This window comes from Condylura cristata, unplaced genomic scaffold (genome assembly GCF_000260355.1).
Source record: "Condylura cristata isolate star-nosed mole 26May11 unplaced genomic scaffold, ConCri1.0 scaffold00003, whole genome shotgun sequence".
Taxonomy (NCBI): domain Eukaryota; kingdom Metazoa; phylum Chordata; class Mammalia; order Eulipotyphla; family Talpidae; genus Condylura; species Condylura cristata.
Genome location: NW_004567104.1, coordinates 47,703,386 through 47,726,170, shown reverse-complemented (window position 1 = coordinate 47,726,170; position 22,785 = coordinate 47,703,386). Strand labels below are relative to the sequence as shown.

Below are 22,785 nucleotides of genomic sequence, written 5' to 3'. Positions count from 1 at the left end.
TGATGTCTTTTTCTCTCTCTTCCAACCCCTCATTTGTAAATGTCTATAGAGTAAAAAAAAAAAAATTGAGGGCTGTCCTACTAGTAGAATTTAGATGATCAGATTGCACGTCTGAGGATATTAGATTCATAATTATTTCTTACGTAGATGGGGAGGGGAAAGAGGTAATTAAAACTACTGACACTAAAATCTACATGTAGTAAATTACTACTACGAATTTATCTGAATCTGTTTTCTCACCTGAAATAACACCAGTTATTGGTCATGAATACTAAGTCAAAATATATTTCATTGATTGTTGGCTCATACTCCTTTAATGGTTTACTAACCACAGAACTAGAATTCACTGTGGGATAGCTACCTGTCATGAACTCTCCAGTATTATAGATATTGTGACTCTATGAAGTTTCATAATCTCATAATTAATCTCACAATTTTTTGATTCCTGTTTTAATTTCCTCTTTAGTAGCTGTTTAGCAGCATGTTGTTTAGCTTCTTGTAATAGTTTTTGTTACAATAGTTGATTCTAGCTTTATGTCATATCAGAAAAGTAGTCAATATTAATTTCAAACTTCATAGTTTCATTGGTGATTGACTTGTGTCCTAATATATGACCTAATCTTGGTATGTTTCATGTGCACTTGATAAAAATGTATATGCAGTGGTTTTTTAACTCTTGTGTACTATGTGACATGACCTTTCAGTAATCAAGGGAAGTTCTGAATTCACATCTTCTGATTTGTAGAAAATCGCATCAGAAATAGAGAAATTTGTGTATATATCTATGTGTGTATGTGTATATTTACATGCCTACATACCCTTTTGAACTCTCCTACTTGTGCAAAGGTCTAAATTAAACTCCAAAGTTTGATCTCCTTTTTGTAATTCTACACTTTATTGAGGACCTGTCAGCAACTCTTGTTACAAGAGATACTGTTCTTACTCTGCGCAAAATGCACCATTTTTTTCTAATTTTCAGCATTTCATTACTGACTGGTCTTAGTCATTTGCATAATTACTCATCCCCAGAACTGAACTCATGTTCCCTCAGACTAAGTTCCTTAATTCTATGGGGGAGTGATAAGTGTAGGATAATATGCTGATGAAAGGAGTCCAATTTTGAGTTGCCCCCAAAGTGGTCACTCCAAAATGAGTAAAACTTTGCAATGGATGGTGATCATGGGCAGAAGAGGAGGGGGAAAAAATCAGTGTTTCAGGAGAGTAAGAAAAAAGGGACTAAGATTTGGGGAGGGAGCTGATAGAGACCAAGACAATTGGAAAATAGCATAAATAGTGGTGCTTATGTAAAAAATAAAGCTATAAGGAGAAGCTCTCTAGAGATGATTTCAGACAGCTGAGTTTGAGCTGACATGAACAGAGATGGCGAACAAGCAGCTGAGATGTGGAGATAGCTCCTCTGGGACAATGGTGTAACTCTTGACTAGTACCAGCCTGGAAATGGTCATTAAAGCTGTGAGACATCATTGATAGTACCAGATTTTTAGATGGTGTAGAGTATCATTTAGTTTAGAAGTTTTATTCTCTTAATTTTTAAATACAAGATGAAAGGGAACCTGAAAACACAAATGCAGAGCTGCTGCAATTGAGCAGGGAGTTGAGTGGTGGACAAATTTAGTTTTCCAACTCCTTTTTCCTTCTCAGCTCTAAGTCTTTTCATGTTACAAGTGATGCAAAGGTCCTCAGTCAGGTGATTTGCTCTAGGACTTAGATCAAATTAGTAACAGAACTAGAACATAATTTGCCCTTTTATGTTCAGAAAATTCTAACATAATAATCACAATTCATTTTGAAATATTTATTCTATATATGTGTATATAAGAATATTTGCATCATTTTTCATTTTGTATATTTTTTCATCTTGGTTGTCATCCCTTTAGACTTCCCACTACCAATTTATCCATGTGCCTTCACTATAGTCTTGTATGCTCTTCCCACCCTAGTTTTGATCCTGTTCCTTTCATCACCCCCATAAAATGTCTCTGGTGTATAGTCGCTTGTTGATTTTTGTTTTTACTTTATTACAATTGGTTCTTTCTTTCTGATCCCTTATATTCCTATTACTTTCTTTGTATCAGCAGCTTGTTTACGTCCAATGTAGGGATCACAGCACACACTGGCTCTGGTTCTTAAATGGTCCTCTCCTGGATCTCCTGCCTTTTGGATGGCTCCTTCCCAGGTTCCACAGGCCCCTTTAGCCTGTGCCTCTCACAGTCCATTTGTGTGTTTTAATCCACATTCAGAGCTTCATTTTAGCTTAAACTGCTTACAACTCCTGAATCTCCTCCAGCCTGGACACCCAAGTTTGAGGTTAATGTCCTACTGCCTAGTGGGCATTTCCATCTGGATGTTCCAATAACATACCTGCTTTGTTTGATACAAGTATATGCCAGTAATCTTGTAAATCTAGATAAAATGATGTTTTAAAACGTAAGTGATTAATAATTGGTTCAAGAACCTCAATTGGCTAAATAAGCATAGTAAAAATCAAAAGGGTATTAAGGGTCTTACTGTCAAAAAGCCAGGTTCAGGTAGTCTGTTAAACCTCCCTTTTCTTCGCCATTGGGTTGTGTGCTCTTGACTTTTCCTTGCTATATCTGGTCAGACTTCCAGAATCAAGCAATTCCTGGCTAAGAAACAAAAGAATTATCCATCCCAGTGGATTCTGATGAAAACTGGTAAGAAAATCAGGTGCAATTCCAAGAGGATACACTGAAGAACCAAGATGTAAAGGATCACATGTGTGATGGCACACGTTAACGCTGTATCAAGATCAGTAGTGTCTTAACATACCACAATGAAAGCATCACTATGTTTTATGGATGCTTCCTCTTTGTATACTTCTGCTGTAAGTAGGCTGCGTCAGTAATAAATATGTAAGTGGGGATAACCCAAAGTTACCTCAATTATAAATAAAAAGAACCTACAAAAAACTCAATTATGTATTCCCCCTCAACTTATTCTAAGTCACACACACACACAAAAAAAGTCTTAGAATAATACCGTGAGCAATTATGTATCTTCATAGACTGAAGAACATTTTGTTGTACTTGTTTTATCTTGATTTTTTAGTTAAGCACATACTTTCTTTTTGCTGGCCACTTTCAAGTCAATAAGACAACGTGACATGTCACCCCTAAATCATCATGAATCTTCACAGAAGAAAGACACTGGCATAAACAATACTATTATCGCACAGAATTCGCAGATATACAGCTCATATTTCAGTCTAGTAATCCACAAAATGGCTCTATCTTTTAAATGCTAGGGAATTTCAATGTAATTATTACAGTATTCAAACAATAGCAAGTTTTTATTCATTTTATGATTTTCATCCCCAAATCTGACAAGCACAAAACAAATATAAACAACTACAATTAAAAATGCTACAAATAAATTCCAGGTTGATTTGTTCTTAAGGATACAGTAATATGTATACATTAGTGGAGACTGTGACTTTAAATAGATGTGTAAATTAAGGAGGTCCTCCAATTTCATTCCATGGTGGCAAGGTCTTTATTTTTTTCTTCACCGTTAAAAGGAAACCACATTGACCTCAGCAACATTATTGGAGGAACTCCTGTATTGTTTGAACCCTCAGTTCTTCTGTTTCCCCCACCCCATTATTTAGGTGCCTTGCAGTTGAATCCACTGGTATTTGAGTGCCTGCATCAACTTGGCTAATTCCAACCCAATCAACAAACAGCCGAAAGCATTTGGTATTACCTTTCATCTTACAAGGTGATCTAGCCAACAAGAGGTTGGATTTTTTTGCCGAACCTGAGAGGCCGGTTAAACCTCTATCAACACGCCATACCGTTTGGGGCCGCCCCCTTTCCTCCCGATGCCTGGGAGCAGTCCTTTTTCAGGATTGTATTGTGATTAACCGTTACTCCTAAATTCTTCCTAGCCCAAGCAATGAGGAAGCGACTTGAAGACCCGGAATGCAAATAACCTCCCGGGTCAGAGCGTAAAAACAAGCGAATAAGGGAGGGAATTGGGCTGTGGGAGCGCCCCAGCCGCGGTCGCCCCGCCCCCTCCTGCGCGCGGCTTTACCCCGCCCTTCGCGGAGCCCAGCAATTTTCCCAGACGTCTCTCAGGCTGCGGCGCGCCCATGGTGCTGCTCGGGAGAGCCATGGCCAGTAAGTGGCGCGGCGGCTGGAGCTCGGGCCTGAGGGAAGCTTCGGGTGAGGTGCTGCCGGAACGTCCGGCCGGCCTACCTCTTGCCTTCGCCCTGAACCCCTCACCGTGTGTGTGGCCTTCCTTGACACAGTGTCCGCAGGGCGCGGGCGGCGGGAAGGGGAGGCGGGGGAGCGGGCGGGTGCCCTCGTTGGTCGTCCAGATTTGGGCGGGGGATGGGGGAGCCATGCGGGGCTGGGAGCACCGCCTCTTCCCTTGTGTCCGCCTCACGCGTCGCTTGAGGCGCTGCTTCTGGTTGAGTTCCGGGGACACCTCCAGTTCACCTGCGTTGAGACTGTTAAATTTGCGTAAAAGCAGGAAAAACCAACGGGGTTGTTTTCACTGCTCACCTGGGATTGCTTTTTGGCTTCAGTCCTCAATTGTGATTTGAACCCGTTACGTGAAAAAAAAGCACCTGTTTTCTTGGGTTGGGCTGCACAGTAAGGTCTGGAGACTTTGTCCACACGGCACCTCCCCCACACCCATGGCGCAGCAGGCCCTGCTGAGCGCGAGGCTGAGGACCAGGTGTCTCTGCACTTCTAGATTAGATATTTCTGGTAACTCAGTCCCTCTTCGCCCAGCCCACAGGGTGAGTTTCTAGTCTTGTTTGTCCCCCACGTTGTACCATTAGGTAATTTTACAGGCAGTGGAGGACTTCGGACTCAGCGTAGAGATAAGAATTATTATAAATCTTGCCACAGCCAACAGCTTCCCTTGTCAACAAGTCATTTAATCGTTAGACCCCGTTGCCTGCCCTTTAAAATGCACATAAACTGCCCATGAGGGTTTGGTGAGGCTCTCCTGAGCTGGAAAGGTTTGTAGAAGTACTCTCTCTTATTTACACCCAGACTCTGTATTTGTGCTGGAACTGTGGAAGTTCTTTCACCCACCTCCTCTGGCTGTGACTGCTGTCTGGAAGAGGCAGGTCTTTGTGACAGGGGCAGATGCACTTGAGAGCTGTGGTTCTTGATGGGATTGAGGATGGCATTGGACTCCCCCAGGAGTGTTTTCAGGTTACACTCCCCAAGCAACTAATAGGATGCCCATCCTGTTTACAGTTCCAAGTTTTGGATTGGATTGTTGTTGTGCCCCTTTGTTATTGACTGTGCAGTTTTTACCCTGCAAGCGTCTTGTTTACTCACCTACAACATGTTAGTGGTACCCCACAGCTGCTTACATGTGTAAAACATGGCATGTTCTTTGTTATTCCCTTGTTGGTTCCTTCATTCACATCATCGTCATTATTATTACTTTTTTTACTTTGCTAAGTCCTTCATTGTTAGTGATGATGGTGACTATGAGGGCAAGCAGGAGCTAGCAAGTCATTGATTCATTTTATAGCTGAGAAGATGGAGTGACTAGTGTCTCATCCTCAGAATCAAGGAACTCCCTAGTGGTGGAGTTTCCTTCATGTAGCCCCTCTGTTGAGTGGGTGATCCGCAGAATGCCAGGCAGCCCCAAGTCTGGTTCAGGGTGGGGTGAGGTGAGTTGAGGGAGACCCCATTAGAATAGTCCTATTGGACTTCATCTTTCCTCCCTGGGTCGCAGTCAAAGCCCAGTTTCTAAGACTTTTAACAGGTCTTTGTGACTTGTACCCACTCAAGGTATTTGTTTGCCCCAAAGTAACCTTTGCTTTTGCTTTCTATTTTAGTTTCCTTTGTTTTCATACAGATTCTGGAACTATTTCACAACAACAATCAGGATGAATTTAGCAATTCTTACTATATTTAAATAAACCAAGAAATGGAACTTTTAAATGTTCCTACTTTTAGGGTTACTCAGAGCTAAACAGGCTTTCTTCAGAAGCCTGTTTATGAACATTGACTTTTCAGAGATATTTGTTATTTGAGGGATATCTTCAGGAGACACCCAGAAAGAGACAGTGCCCTTACAGAATTTTCAGACTCCAGAGCAGAGGTGTAGTAGGGAAGCTAGAGGGGCCACTACCTGATTTTTTTTGTCAAGCTTTTGAGGTAATAATGAGCTTTGGATTCTTTTTGGATTTTCATGACCCCTGTCAGGCCATGAGCAAAAGCTGTGTGTCAGTCAGGGCCCAGGCAAGTCACAGAAACTACACTGAAAATCTTACATAAAAAGTATGTGGGTCCTAGCCCCCAATGGCAGTGTGGAACCCCTTCTGAAAGATAGCAGTTAAGTATGGTTAACTTTTCCTTCTGCAGTGTCTCTCAAACTGTCATTTTTTTGCCACTTACTGTTGTGTTCCTTTGATGTGTAAACCCTCACAGTTGCCCAGTGCCCCTGCCCTAGAGACAGAAGTGTAGCCCACCAGCTACCAGACTCCCCATCCTGTCAACAGCTGGATCAACGCACTGTGCCCCAGCTGGTGATGGGAAAGTTGAGACAGGCATCTCCCGTTCTCTCAGGCTCACTGTCCCCATTCGTGGTGGATGTATGATTTCTGAAGGAAATCATACCTTCTGTGCTGGGGATAGGGAACATCTGTGCTGTACCTGGATTTGAGACAGGAAGCTCAAGATCAAATAGAAAGAGGTATTTTATGTTCAAAACCAGTCATTTCAAGCCATGTTCTCATTCATAAGTAAGAAGCTGATTCTGTTTATTTCACTTCAGATTCTTGTGCCTGGCATGAGATTTTGCTCAGAGATGCTGATTTATCTCAGATGCTGATTTATCAACATTATTGACATGTTGGACTGGATAATTCTCTGTTGTGGGGGGCTAAGTAAGCATTTTAGGATGTTCAGTAGCATCCCTAGCCTCTACCTATTAGATACCAGTAGCTCCACCCCCATTGTGACAATCAAAAATGTCTCTAGACATTAACAAATGTCCTGGGGAACAAAAGTGTCCTTTGGCATTTTTTTAAAGATTTATTAATGCATTCAAGAACTGGGGTATAGGCCAAAGGTGTGAGGCGTGAGAGGATTCACCAGAGACAGAGTGGGGAGCAGAACAGGTGCATTGACTGAAATACACTCCTGAGAAGAGCAGCAAGCAAGACAGGAGAGGTCTGCTGTGCCATGTGGGTCAGTTTGGCTGGGGATAGAAGTTGTGCTGCAGTGGCTGCAGATAGCTTCATAGGGCCACACTCTAACCCCTTGGGCTACCAGGGAGGCCCCCCCCTTTGGCTTTTTTGATTCCGTTGTCAAGATTTTCTAACAGTTGTTTTATTTTTCTCAGACTTCCGCTTGGCCCTAATTCAGCTTCAGGTTTCTTCTATCAAATCAGATAACCTCATTCGAGCTTGTGGCCTCGTCAGGGAGGCAGCAAAGCAAGGAGCCAAAATAGTTTCCCTGCCGGTAAGTTTGGAGGCAGTCACCCAATTCTGGAACATATGACCCTGCACAGTAACGTCTGCTAGCTTTGGTTGTCCCTTTTTGTCCTGAGATCCAGCAAGTCCTTTGGGGCCGCAGCACTGTTCCATGTTTATCTGGAAGATGGCCCTATCATTTCAGTAGGATATACTAACATGATTATAGGTCTTTAAGTTTAGAATCATCTGCTCTGTTTAGGATGTTAGTAGGTCAAGGGATTAATCTAAAGCTAAAATATTCAGTGCTTTGGGTATTTGCCTTCATTTCTTACCCACTTAAGTCTATTAAGTCTTTGCAGGACTAGAACACTGATTGTAGCACTAATATTTTTTTTTTTTAATTATTGAAAACTGGAAATGGCTAGAAACACTCAGGAAGCCTGTTAGGGACTGGCCTCAACACAGCAGGGGAGCAAGAGCTTCAGAGGTGCAAAACAGCGTCTGCATAGCTTGTATCAGAAGCCTGTTGTATCATAAAGTCAATAGAACAACGCTGGGTCACTTTTCTAAGGGATTTCTTTTAGAACAAAACCAGCTGAAGGTTGGACCATCTTTGATTGTCAGCAAGTAGCAGTTTTGTTTTCCTAATAGATCGCCATGCTGTTGAAGACAGATAAGCCCTGGGGAATAAGATTTTATAGCATCAGAATGAATGCAGAAAGGAAGCTGAGAAACTGCATTCTATAACAAGGACATTTCTTAACACCTTAGGCTTGAAAGTGGTCAACATTGGGGAAAAAATGAAATATCTTCTGTGGCCTTCAAAGCTTCTGAATTTTTCCAGGTTTAGGTTTTATTGATCTCATGGGTTCATCCAAATGGGCAAAGTCCTGTATGTAAGCTCATCTCTGGTGCATCCTGGGTGCCCAAGGTTGGAGATTTGTTCTCTTGCAGACTAGAGGCAGAGACAGGTCCAGCCTCTGCTTGGGTGCGCAGGATCTAAGTGAGCTAATTTGACCTGTCTGCTCTAGCCCACCCTGGCTCAGCTGCTGAGACCTGCCTGTGGTCACAGGCACTATTTAGTTGGTGGGTGTCACTGGTTTTCTTATCACCTATGTTTTTACTCCTTTGAGAACAGAGATGAAAAAACCAACTGTGCCTTCTTGCAGCAGAACTGTAAAACGGGCAGGGTATTTTAATGTTTCCCCCCCCCCCCTTTTCTCTGCCAACATTGTTCTAGGAATGCTTTAATTCTCCATATGGTACGACTTATTTTCCTGAATATGCAGAGAAAATTCCTGGTGAATCCACACAGAAGCTTTCTGACGTAGCAAAGGAATGCAGCATATATCTCATTGGAGGTAACTTCCTACTCTCAAGGTATAATGGCCTAAATTAAGTATTACAACATCTGAATAATTTTTGTTGTTACAAATAAAATGTAAACTGTGTTTTAGACATTGAAAAGAATGAGGTAGCTCTATCTGCAAAAATGTAGAAAGATCTTTAAGATCCCATTAACTGGGGTAAAAACAAGTTCAGTGTGATGTGCTTATTCAACACAAAGAGAGCTATGTATTTTTAGATACAGTTATGTACATAAAGACATAGTAAATAGTGTAGGACACATGCCAAGCTGATAGTGATGATTTTTTTTTTCCCCTAGAGAAGTGTGGGAGTACAGGAGCAGGTGGAACTGTGGCAAGAAAAACCATATCAGAGTTGCAGAATTTTTTTCCATAAAGCAAGCACATGCTTAAAGGTAGCTTTATATAGTTTTGAAATGAATTTTAGAATGTTCTGTTAGCTTAAAAATCTAGAACACAGAATTACTTCTATATTGTCATCCATCTATTTATGACTTAGAAATAAGTAAGAGGTAGAGAAAAGAAGCAGAAATAGAACTTCTTGGAACACCCTCTGTGATGGAAAAACTTACAGCTTATATTTCCATCTTGAGGCCTTGTTGAATAAGGTTCTGTTACAGGACCTGGGAATTTAAATTGAGGAACAGTGAATTATCCATGTTGCTCCAGTGTTAAAGATTTAAGTGTTGCTCAAGATTAAAACTGAATGTAGAAATGATTTGGTTGTTTTAGAACCTCTCTTTGATACCTGACCTAATTATATTTCATCTTCATTCTGGAATTTGTCTTTTAAAGATTATAGTCAAGAAGAATAATCATTAAATAATTGGAAGATTGTAAACTTTATTGGTGGACCTGAGTGAAAATGTATCAAGCCTTTGTCAAGTTATTAGAAAGGACTACTTACTCAGAATGTTTGTCTGTTTTTCTTCTCAATGAAGGCTCCATTCCTGAAGAGGATGCTGGAAAACTCTATAACACTTGTGCTGTGTTTGGGCCTGATGGAACTTTACTGGTAAAGCACAGAAAGGTAAGTAGGGAATGTGGTATGTCTCATTGCCTCTTGAAAATTTACTGTGATGTTTCTTATCCCTCAATCATTATTATACACGTGACAGTTGAGTAGGTAGTGGTTTTTCTTGGTTCCTGGGGGTCTATTCTATTGATTGCCTTTTCTTTGGAGTTTGGGCCACATTTTCCTATTTGTTTTTGTGTCTAGGATGGTGTTTTGAATACATATTAGATTATGCATCATTGAGATTCTAACTTCTAGTACTTGCTTCTGAAGAGCGTTGAAATTTTTTGTTTTAATAGGTTGTTTACTTGATGTCCTTTCTCCTTTATCAGTAACTAGCTATTTCTTTTATCTGAAGTTGATTAGCTTTAACTGGGCTGTTTAGAGTCTGCCTTACCCATCTTTAATTCAGAGATTAGAGTTGGGCAGTTAGACAGAGTTGTATGTGTAATTTAGGGTTCTTCCTCTTTGGCTTTCTTCTTTTCAGGATTTCCCCCATGGCTTTCAAGTTGCTTTGGAGCTCTTATCCTCTAGTTCTGCAAGCTGGGATCATTAGGGATTACTTTCACTACACTCATAGCAGCAATTAGACCTTGATTCAGACAAAAAGCTGTAAACAAATAGGAAACTCCCTTAGTGTTGACTTCCGTTCCAAGTGTTGACTTCCCTTCAGTTTTTGCCTGATTTAGCCATTTCTTATTTAAGGAGTTGTGCTTCTAATTTTGTCCAGAATTCATAGTTATCCATGAGGAAGCTGGTCTGGTAGAAAATACTTGGCCCATTGCTGGAAGAAGAGCCACACTGGGCTTACTAACCCAACTTTTTCAAGTATTGCATTTTCAAGTTCATAAATATGATATACTCCTGTGTTTATTTAGACTCTCTTTTTTAACTTTTCTCATATTATTTTTACGATTACTTTATTCTTAAGTGATGGTTTTGATAACCTTCCATTTTCTGTTTCTTGGTACTATAAAGTAAGCCACAACCATTTAAATATATTGATCTTATATATAACAATCTTTCTAAATTCATTAATTCTAAAAATGTATTCTTTCTTTAGAGTTTCAGGCACTCAGTTATATTATCTGAGACTAATGCAGATTTATTTTTTTTTTTTGATCCTTACACTTTTCATTTATTTCTTTTACGTAGTTGCTTTGGTAAGGACCTTTGATACAGTACTGAATAGCACTGTTCTTGATATCAGAGAGAAGGCTTTCAGAATTTCACAGTTAGGTACAATATTTGTTTAGATATTTTGCAAATGGTCCTTATGAAAATAAAAGGCTTCCCTTCCTAGAATTTCCTTGTTGGTTTTTTTTTTTTTCTTTTAAAGATTTATGTATTTGTGCATACAGAACTGGGGTACAGGCCAGAGGTGCAGGGGTGGTAAGAGAACTCACCAGAGAAGGAGTGGGGAGTAGAACAGGCCAACTGACAAAGTATACTGCTGAGGGGAACAGCGGTGGGTCAGAAGCGATCTGCTGTGCCATGTGGATCACCTCCCGGTCCGGGATCGAACTCATGCTAAAGTGGTTTTAGCTTCTTAGTGCTGTGCTTTAACCTGCTGCACCACCAGGGAGAGCAGGTTAAAGAGAATTTCCTTGTTTTTTAAAATAAGAATTGATGTAGAAGTTTAGGACATGCTTTCTGTCCATCTCTTAATATGAGTATTTTTTATTAGTATGGTGAGTTGCATTGATTGATTTTTCTGATGTTAAGTAACATTTGTTTTCCTTGAATAAATTCAATTTGCAAGTGATGTATTTTTTTTTCATGTATTGCTGCTTTTGTTTTGTAAGATCTTTTACCTATTTTTAATCACCTATTTTCTACCTTTCCTGCCAATGATTGAGTGTGAATGTGGTTCTGAGAAGTCTCTTGTTAGCATTTACATTGAGTATATTGAGAAAAACTTCTTGCCCTTGAGGCAGGCCCCTGAACACTGATTTGCATACCAGCTAGAAAAGAAGGGTCATTAAATGTACAGCATTTTTTTTTTTTTCAGTTTCCTGTACTAGAAATCATTTTAATAAGATGCCAGTCAACTTGTGGGATAGGTTGTGGACAGGTTGAGGGTGCTGGTTGTTTCTGTTTATCTTAGAGCATCTCCAGGTTTGGCCATGGAGAATTGTCTATTACTAATGCATGAACACTTCTGGAAAACAGATAAGCAGATTTTTTTTTTTTTTTTTTGTGATGCAGATCCATCTGTTTGACATTGATGTTCCTGGAAAAATTACATTTCAAGAATCTAAAATACTGAGTCCTGGTGATAGTTTCTCCACATTTAATACTCGTATGTACCATATAAATTCAGCTCTTTTAGCAGAGCCAATAGAAAAGGATTAGGTATTCCTTTGTTTTCCTCTTATGTCTTTACTTCATTCTTTACATAAATTGACTAAAAGGCCAGCGGTAAGAAGGGCAGAGAATTTGTCAGAGATCTAGAAAGGGTGGGCTGGGTGGACAGGTAGACCATGACATAATTTTCCTCTTCCATTTGATTACAGGCTCTTATTAATATGATAGTTTAGGCTGTTAGACTGTTAGACTGTGACTGAACACCTCTCATTTAGGTAATGAGAATTCAGTTAGAATGAATTTTTCATTTCTTCTGATGTAAAGGATACATTTATGAGGTGGAGTCCAAATATGAATACTAAGCTTATAAATTGTCTCCATCCATATGTTAATGTATCCCTATCAGTGTTTTGTGTTAAATCAGGGAGGTTCTTCCCTGCCACACCATGCAGCAGATGGTTAGCTTTTCACTTGTGCATTTTTTGTTGTGACAACAGCTTACTGCAGAGTGGGCCTAGGCATCTGCTACGACATTCGCTTTGCGGAACTTGCACAAGTCTACGCACAGAGAGGTGAGCACTGCCTTTGCATTGTATAAGTCCATGGAGGTTGGGTTCTGAGCCGCTCAGGCTGGGATAGAGAAGAACTGGAAGAGGGCTCAATATTCCTACCTCCATCTAGCTTCTCAGACTTTGATTGTGTATTAGGGTTGTAGTCAACACACCAGTCAGCCGAGGCAGGAGCTGTGTGCCAAGTGTCTGCTCTGTCCTTCAAGGCCTTCATGCTACAGTGTAGGAAAGAGTCACTCTGAGCCCAATAAACATGAAGACATGGTCTACCCCTCAGGAATTCCACCATCTGTAGTCCTAGTTGTGGAGTTCAGTACATGTGAAGCCAGTGACATTTTGGTCTAGAGCAGTCCTATGCTACTGTTCTGGCTGCCAAAGAGCCAAGTCAGAAAATCTGCATTCCGATTCCAAATCTTCCACTTACGTGGCACACTTTGGGTGAATCATTTAATCTCTCGTGCAGTGTATATTTCAGTTTTCTTATAGTAATGGTTCAAGGATCAAGGAGAGAGAACTTGTAAAGCCCCTCAAGTGGTACTCAGCAATTATTATTATCCCTATTGCTGAAGCTACTTCTGATTTTTATTTGACTTTCGCTTAAAGTGTATGCTAATGGCTTCACTGTCCCTTCAGCAGAAGGGGAGGGGGTGGGGATGATCCCTGGGTCAGCAATTTCTGTTGAGTTTTATCGTAAGTATTAGAGCACCTGTTCTGCCCCAGGTCAGTTTAAGAGCATTATAATCTTGGTCCTTGGCTGTGTGGAGTGGACTATATTGCTGAAAGAAATTTGAATGATAGTATTACACTTTTTAAAAGTGAACTACATATTGTGATTTTGGTCAAATCTTGTATGTCTGTATGTAATTCAAGTGTGTGTGTGTGTTTAAAATTTATTTATGCTTACAGAACTGGGGTACAGGCCAGAGGTTCAGGGGTGGTGAGAGGATTCACCAGAGACAGAGTGGGGTGCAGAACAGGCAGATCGATGAAGTACACTGCTGAGGGGACCAGCGGGCGGGTCAGGAGAGGTCTGCCGCACCATGTGCATCACCTCCCGGGCGGGTATTGAACTCATGCTGAAGTGGCTTTAGCTTCTTAGTGCTGTGCTTTAACCCGCTGCACCACCAGGGAGGGCCCTCAAGTGTGTTCTTATAAAAATTCAGAGCTGTAATATAATGCTGCTGACATAGTGACTTGACTGATGTCTTTTTATGCTTGGGAAAGTTTGAGTTTGGTCCGCACTAGCTACAGAACAAAGGGAGGGTCTAGCGTGGCTGGGTATTCATTCTCTCCACTCCTCGGCTTTTCTCTCCATAAGACTGCCAGTTATTGGTGTATCCTGGAGCCTTTAATATGACCACTGGACCAGCTCACTGGGAGTTGCTTCAGCGAGGCCGGTAAGAAAGCATCTCAAGCATATCTTCAAGTATTTCAGTGCTTCTTTGTGGCAGAATTTCCAATTTATTGGCAGTACCAATCTTCTTGACATGCCCTAGCTCCGGGTGCCCTGACATTAAAATTGATTTGGAAAAGATGAATTATCACTCAGCTGATTCTGTGCTGCTCAGATTGTGTTTCTTGCACTACCCTGTCCTCCACATCATTCTGCATGGAGATACTTTGTCAAGAAACTCTTTGTAATCCCTTGTTTTTCTAACCTATAAGCCCTGGACACTGTATAGGAATCATTGGCTTGTCAGAGTTGTGGTTTTCTTAGTTCCCTATGACTGAGGAGTGATGAAAGCAGGAAGGAAAAGAGTGTGAGTGTGTGTAAAGTGCCTGGCAAACCGTGAAATATTCATCAGTGATCATGGTTTTCTTCATTAAATCTTTTTCACTTGAGGTATAATATATTTACAAAAAAAGCACACAAGTTTTAAGTCAGAAGTCAGTGAAATTTTAGATATGCATTTACCTACAACCAAGATCTACATAAAAGAAGTTTATACTGCCTAGAAGCTCCTTTTTTCCTCTTCCCACTCAGTACTTTTTCTTGCCACCCAGAGCCACTAAAGATGATGGTGATTTTTTTTTATAATAGTTTATTTTTACATCATTTTGTGCATTTTTTCATCTCAGATGTAAGATGATGGTGATTTTAAAAAAATTATATAATAGTTTATTTTTACATCATTTTGTACTTTTTTTTTTTTTTTTAATCTCAATTGTGATCCTCGTGGGTTTCCCATCACCAAGTCACCCATGTGCCATCACCACAGTCCCGTGCACTTGATGGTGATTTTTATTGGAGCAGAAAGTAGAGGCTTTTCTTTGTGAGGGGAAAAGTGGGCTAGGGTATATGATATCATGAATATTAATAAATGCAGTCTTTTCAAAAGCAAGAGGTGGTTAGAAGGCACTAGGATGATGTAGCATACATCTTGTTGGGCCCCAAGAACTCCAGGTGAGGTGGCGTGGTGTACCTGGGGTGCCACCTGAAATTCTTACCTGATTTGAGATAATGGGACTGCCACCACTGGCTTGGCAGTGCCATGCCACCCTGCAAGGTATATTGCCCCATTGAGGTCAGCCCTCTGGCCTCCCTAACAAGCCTAACCGGAAAACTTTGGCTCCTTTACATGTTAAAGGTTGGCTTAGGCCTGAGTCTCCCAACTGTGGAAATATTGATGTTTTGGACAAAATCATTGTGTTTAGCAGTTTCCCTGGTCTCTACCCACCAGGTAAAATAAAGTATGTCCTGGAGAGTTAGAAAGTTCTCCAGATAACAGCAAATGCCTTCTGTTGGGTAAAATTGGTCCTAGTTAAGAACTGACTTAATGCAGTAAGATAGTTTTTGAAGAGAGGGTTCCATGCCTTTGGATGTTGTCTTCCGCATAAAAGAATGATATGTTCATGGGATAGAAAAGTGCTGCAGATCTCTAATGTATGATTTACCTCTTTTCTGTCCTTCGTGTAGTGCTGTTGATAATCAGGTATACGTGGCCACGGTATCTCCTGCCCGGGATGACAAAGCTTCCTATGTTGCCTGGGGACACAGCACCGTGGTGTCTCCTTGGTGAGTTTGACTTTGTGGGTTTAGGCTCACTAGGACCTCCAGAGAGATGGTGCTTAGGCAGGCAGGCTGTTGTTTCCTGAACAGCTCTGCTCTTCCACTCCACCTCCCTCCCCTCCCAGGCCTCTACGTTTTGCTGGAGAAGCTTCTACTTGAAACTCTGGAGAAAGAAATTTCTGGAGAAAGAAATTATCTTGCTCTTTGGATTAGCTGTTTGATCTTAGCCCTCTTCTGGGTTTTTAAGTACTTTTACTGTTAAGCAGATGTGGATCACACAGCAGTGATGGGGGTTGGGGGGAGGGTGGATTATTAAAAGAGGCTCCCAAACTCCTCTTAGCTTCAGGTTAAAATTTAAACTTTAAACGGGGAGTAACTCCAGGAGTTACAGGGTGAGGATTTTGCCCCCCACACATGATTAAAGTTGGAGGGCGAGGGGGAGTTGAGTTCAGTTGAAGAAACCTGTGAAACGAGTCCTTTGTGAGAGGGCTGAGCATTTTATTGTTCAGTGAAACTAACATGAAAGTCTCAATTTCATATACACTTAGAGTCATGTTGATTTACTGTCTTTGATCTACTGAATTTGTAGAGTGTACGCAGCACATACATGATATCAGTTTAAACTCTCAGAGATTTTTTTCTATTTAAGCCCAGTTGATAGTGGTGGACTTCAGGATAAAGAAGCCAAAATGAACTTGTAGTCAACAAAGACTTTGACTTGGAAATTTAACATTCATTCCATACTACTTCAACATTCGTATGATTTTACACACACACACACACACACACTGATATAATTTCATGATAAATATATCAATAACAAGACTGAAAATGGTTAAATGTCACTGTTGGGTCCCTAAAAGTTGTGACTTTAGAGATTCCAAAGATTAAAGTGTGTGATAGGGGAAGCCTTAGAAAATACAATCAGTAGTAGATATGCCTAGTGAGCTTCCTATGCATAAGGTTTGGGGGCATTGGAGGATTAAGTTGGCTTGAGAAATTTTTCAAACTTGAACTTTCTCTGTTTAGATGCTAATGATGACTTTCTGGCCTTTTGAGCAGCCCTACTCCCTCACTAGTTCTGATGAAATCTTTCTCACTGATCAAGCTGGCTGTTGCTTATGTGAAGTAGTTGTGTAAAATTTACTTAATTTCTTCCTATTTAGAATTCCATCTGTAGGGTTTGGGAACCCTCTAGCTTAACTGACTTTACTGGGATTGATGTCTGAGGTTAACACAGAGAGAGATCTTTGAATGATAGGGCAAATGGGAAAGAAATAGTAAAGAATCGAAAAGGGGTCAGTTAAATTGCATCAGTGATAGTGTTTGTAGCTTATTTGTGCCAAAAATCTGTGGCCAGCAGGGAAAGGAACCAGTTATTATGTCATATTAATTTATTTTATTCCTTGGAAAAATTTCGGTTTTAATTTTAAAGCCCTGCTTTAAGCCCACATGATTCAACACTGGAAAGTTTTGTAGATCAGCCTTTCTATAAATTTATGAAGGGGCATTTCTGTTTCTGAGTGAAGGGCTTATGCCAGAGGAGCTGAGCTCCTCTTACCACTTCTATCCAGCCCCAGAGGTTGAAATCTTGCCCTCAAAAACTGAGACCCACTAACATGGTATCATCAGCAAAAGACCAGAGGTCGCACAGTCCTTCCCATGCCTGGCCTTGCCATCTCCAGGTGATAAAGAAGCAGAACCAAACCACTCTTGTAAAGGGCCTTGCTGACTTGCACTCCTTTAGGGCCAGGATGGAAATTCTGTTGATTATAGATTACTCTATTCTCAGATGTTTACACAGAATGTTTACACAGAATAGTTACCATTTCCTAGCAGTTTTCAGTTTATAAAACGTACTCCATAATTTTCTCACTAACTTCTCACAGAATTCTTATTTTCACTTTGTAGTTTAGGAAATGGAGATGACAGATGATTTGCCATAGGGCCAAGAATTACTTAAAAACTAGAACAGAAAATTACATCTCTTATTTTAAAGGTTAGATTCTTTTCCCTCTGGTCTGTGCAGTGGACAGGAAAAAAGAGGTATCTTGAATATCAGCACACATTTAGTGATCCACTCATCTTCAAAATCTTTTGCAGGGGGGAGGTCCTTGCCAAAGCTGGCACTGAAGAAACCATCCTGTATTCAGACATAGGTAAGATTTCACTGGCTCCATTTAGGCCTCTGGTGTACCCTTTGCCTTGAGGCTAGGTTGCATACTTGTGACATCCATGTCACCTGGAGGGATTCCTTTTATTCTCCCACCCCAGTCTCACCCCTAACTTGTCCAGTTTTCTTTGACATGACTCCTGGTGCAATGTTTGGCCATCTGTGTGTGTCTAAACAAGGGCTGTATTGCTGAATTACTTGCTGAAGCAATAGTGTTTTTTAATACCGTTTGGGGGAAAAAATCCCCAGTTATGATTGATTGAAGAGAAACACAAATATTTATTTGGGAGTTAATATTAAGACTACAGCCTAGGTGGAACCATATTGCCCAAGTTGGGAGTTGTTATATGTGCAAAAAAGGTGGACTAATTCACACTTTGGTATGCTCTATGCAAATGATATTTTCAGTCAGATAGTTCTTCAAATGTAAGCGGTGGTTCAACTTCTCAGGAGTAGCCTGGGCATGGCGAAACATGCTAGGGAACCTGGATGTGTTTAGGGCTGGGCCCTCAACAGCCTCCAGCTCTATTTTATTTACACACGCTCAAAAGACTCCAAAATATTATACTTAAATTTCTTGTCATTTGGCCCTTTTCATTGAAATCTTTCTGCTGGAAAAGCATTGATCATCAATTCAAAGAATTCCAAGTTGCTGGCATAGACTTTATCCTAGAAAGCCAGTATTACATCTTATTAATAGAGCACTTTTCTGTCTTTGCAGACCTGAAGAAGTTGGCTGAAATACGCCAACAAATACCCATTTATAACCAGAAGCGCTCAGACCTCTATGCAGTAGAAGCAAAAAAGCCCTAGGGTTTAAGTTTCCAACATGTCATGAAATAGGAAGATAATGATTCTACAACATAATCACCGCCTCCCTGTTAAATTGTTTAATGGAGATTTTTTTTCTTCTTTTTAAAATTTCAGCCTTTCCCCTTCCTGGGAGTTCTCTATTGAGATGATAGGGTGTCAGCACACTGAGTGTGTCAACATCACGTTAAATGGTTTTAGGTGGCATTGAGTGGGGTGGAGGGACAGCTCTAAACCTCTTGAAGTTAAGTTGCTTCAAGAAGTTGGTAAACGTAGCAGGTCTTGGTATCCTGGTAATTCTTTAACCTAATATAACTGTTTGTACCATGAACTTCTTATCTCATTGCTGCAGCTGGAACTCCTTATGTAGAAAACTTAGTCTGGTGCTAGTCTTTTTCAAGCAGTAGCTTAAAGTTAGATGTTTGGTCTATGAGTAGTATGGGGAAGCATGGTGATAGATCTTTGGTGTTTGCAAAAGGAGATGACAGCCCTACCCTCCTCACGACTTACGGTTTTCAAATTGATGAGAGAGATGTTTCAGCTTTAGACCCTTTAGAGTTAGGGGAAAGACTGTACCAGTGATGTGCCACGTAGGGAAATGGCAGTGGGTGGACATTTGGTCAAGGTAACTAAAGTGTGAATCTTTGCAAGTTTTTTTTTTTTTTTTTAAATAGGGGTGTCTGAAAGCCTTTTTCTTTTTTCTTTTCTCCTGAGAAACACTTTCTAGTTTGGTAAAGGCAGGTTTTCAGTCTAGTGGTTTTCAGAATCCTTTTGCATAATTAAAAATTAAGAATTCAAATGAGCTTTTATGTAATAGTTACTGATGGGCTGGTTAACATTAACAACCAAAGGAGGGATTAATAAAAAGTACTTTAAGAAATAATGACTGATAATGTTCTAAATTTGGTGAAAACTTTAAACCCAAGACCTAAGCATTCAAGATTACAAGGACTGGCAAGTACAAGAAACATGCACAAAACTACACTAAGAATGTAATCAAATTAGGTAAAAGTAGTGATAAAATCTTAAAAGGAGAAAAGAAAAAACATTACATAGAAAAATCAAAAGAATAACAGTAGAGGAATCCGAAAGGATGGTAGCAGAATGAAGACCAGGGTTCATCTCCAAAGAGTAGGATAAAGACCAAAAATATCCTGGGGGAGAAAATTGTATAACCACAGCATACACCAGAAACAATGGTTTGGCCGGAAGGGATAGGAAAAACTCAGTGATACTAGGGCAGCACAACCCACACAAAGGAGGGACTGCTGCTGTGCTGAGCCCCTTACAATTGCTGACTTGTGTACAAGCCAATATGGGAACTCTTCAGATTTGGCACCGCACTTGGTAAGGGGTGTGTGCACTGCATCCAACGCTCAAAAATAGCATGGGGGAAGCAGACATGGGACTCTAAGAGACGCTAAGACCAAGGAGCTGGCCTAGAAGAGGGGACCAGCATAGACCCCTCCCACACAACTCTTGATAGTGATAGCATAGTAGAGGCTTGAATTTTTTTTTTTTAAGATCTACTTATTTATTCATACAGAACTGGGGGACAGGCCAGAGGTGCAGGGGTGGTGAGAGGCTTCACCAGAGACAGAGGGGGGGCAGAACAGGCCAACTGATGAAGTACACTGATGAGAGGAGCAGTGGGCGGGTCAGGAGAGGTCTGCTGCGCCATGTGGTCACCTCTGGGGCAGGCGAGGATCGAATTCATGCTGAAGGGGCTTTAGCTTTTTAGTGCTGTGCTTTAACCCACTGTGCCACCAGGTAGGACCCGAGAGCTTGAATTTTTGATGTACACTGGTGACCTTTTGGTGTCCTGACACCTCCAGCCCTGTTTTATACCAGTTACCTCTCACTGGTAAATTCTCAGATTACTGCCCTATCCCTATTGTCTACTTTGTAATGAGTTAGGCAGATGCGCTTTGGCTTACTATCTTTTAAGTTTTTGTCGCATGTTGGGCATCTCCACCTGAAGTTTATATAAGATAACACACTTAATTAACAAGAGATTCAATCTCTGCATAGAATAAGCCACAATGCGTGGTCATGAAAGCGCTGACTTTGACCTTGCTATTTCAGGTTGAGTGCTAACAGATAATGGGTGCTAACATTTGTTGCAATGAACAGATTAACATTACGGGGTTTGAAGACTGAACAGTAATAAGATTGTGACGTGAAGTGAGTATTTAAGGAATTTCCTGTTACCAGAAGTTAGGTCTATGTGAAGTAGACCAAAGGAAAAGGGGATTAGACAAGAATTTAGGTCTCAAGATGAAAGTTCTGCTTTGGTGGCACTAGCTTTAAATTTTATGCTACTTAAAGCACTACTAGAAGATTTTGTTGGAGAGTAGGTATGATGAAGTGAGCAGATGGTAAAGTGTAGTCTCAGGTCTGCACTAACCAAACACTGCCACTGTGGCTGGCTTAACATGGGCTCTTCTCCTTAATGCCCTGTATCCAACCTGTGTTTCAATTTCCTACTTCGTGTATTATATTAATTTTATCTCGAGTAAAGACTGGAAGCTAAGTAAAAGCAAGCTGTTGGAAGATAATGAACTTTAGTATTAAATGGCCTTCCTATAAATAAGTTAAAAAGTTAAGCCACACCTCCTCGGTGGCGCAGCTTGTTAAAGCACAGCACTAAGAAGCTATAGCCACTTCAGCATGATTTCGATCCCCACCCCGGAGGTGACCCGCAAGGTGCAACAGACCTCTCCTGATCCCTCCTCACCCTCGCTCTCCTCAGCAGTGTACTTTTTCAGTCGGCCTGTTCTGCTCCCCACTCTGTCTCTGGTGAAGCCTCTCACCACCCTGCACCTCTGGCCTGTAACCCAGTTTGGTATGCATAAATAAATCTTAAAAAAAAAGTTAAGCCCCAGATCTAGTCAGGTAAAACATACAAGGACAGTGCTTGTTCAGTGACTACTTAACAGCTGGTTCATATTCACCAACTGAACAAAGATGGAGCATGATTGGCAAGATACAGTAATAATCTGTTTATACTCTGGTTCTTCCTGGAATATAAGACCTCCAAATACATTTCTTTGCACTCAACTTTTATTATTCTCAAAGTTTGTTGAAACAAAAGCCACACGTGTCATCCTGTTGAACCTCATTTTTTCCACTTAGTTTTTCAGTCAGTTTTCAGATTCTTATAGCCAGATATGCCTTCAGCATTCCATGACACTTCTCTGGAAATTGCGTTTACTACTGATGTGTTTGCAGACTGCTCTACAACATTAATGTGACTTTGGTCTTATCTTTCTTCACTACCTGCTTCTTAGATGTTGATGTTTCCCATAGTGTTTAATCCTTTCTAATTTTATATATTGAATTTAGGTAATCCCAGTACAGGCACAGTCTTATATATATGCTACTTCTCAAGTTACTGGCATCTGTCTTCTCACTGGTTAAGAAAAAAAACTTCATCCACTAGACCCTCACTTGAATGGCTTGTTTTCTGCTCACTCAATATTCCTGCATGTAGTTTCCTTTAATAGTTCACCTATCTTCTAAGAAAACTCCTTACCTACAGCCCATTTATCTCTAAAATCCTAGTTGAATTTATTACTCATGTGTTTCAATTCTTGTGGCATATAACTTTTGATTATGGCACCAAAGCTATGATCCTAGTTTGCAGTTTTTGAGGCCTTTCTCTTCATCTTTTCATGGCTATTCCAGGTCCTCAGTAAATGCTGGGCATGAATGGATTCCCAAAGGTTGCAGTTGTACAGATGCCAAGTTTCCTGACTGTAACTTTCACTTATTCTGAAATGATATTCTTACTCTAAGAGATTCCAGTCTGGTCAGATTCTCTGGCTTGTGTCCATATCCAGTTTCTGCCAGTGGTTACAGTGCCTTTTCTGTCAGAAACCCACTTTTGCAAGGACATTTGTGATTACCTTTGGAGTTCACCCAGGTAATCAGGAATAATTTTTGCATCTGAAGATCCTTACCTGAATCATATCTGCAAAACTTATTCCTATATTATGTCCAGTATTCCCTATTTTTGAAGTTTGAGACTAAAAGAGAATATGAATTTAACTGATCATGAACAAATAACCTATTTTCCTACTTAAAGAACAAATAGAAAAGC

General features: G+C 40.5%; 1 protein-coding gene across 1 annotated transcript; it reads left to right on the top strand.

Moving 5' to 3' along the window:
• Positions 1–4,101: 4,101 nt before the first annotated feature.
• Positions 4,102–18,769, top strand: NIT2 (nitrilase family, member 2). Its single transcript, XM_004675251.2, has 10 exons — positions 4,102–4,160; positions 7,360–7,478; positions 8,673–8,793; positions 9,741–9,829; positions 12,023–12,116; positions 12,619–12,693; positions 14,009–14,087; positions 15,608–15,706; positions 17,804–17,859; positions 18,595–18,769. The coding sequence occupies exons 1-10, from the start codon at positions 4,133–4,135 to the stop codon at positions 18,684–18,686; spliced, it is 852 nt and encodes a 283-aa protein (XP_004675308.1). The 5' UTR covers positions 4,102–4,132; the 3' UTR covers positions 18,687–18,769.
• Positions 18,770–22,785: the final 4,016 nt, after the last annotated feature.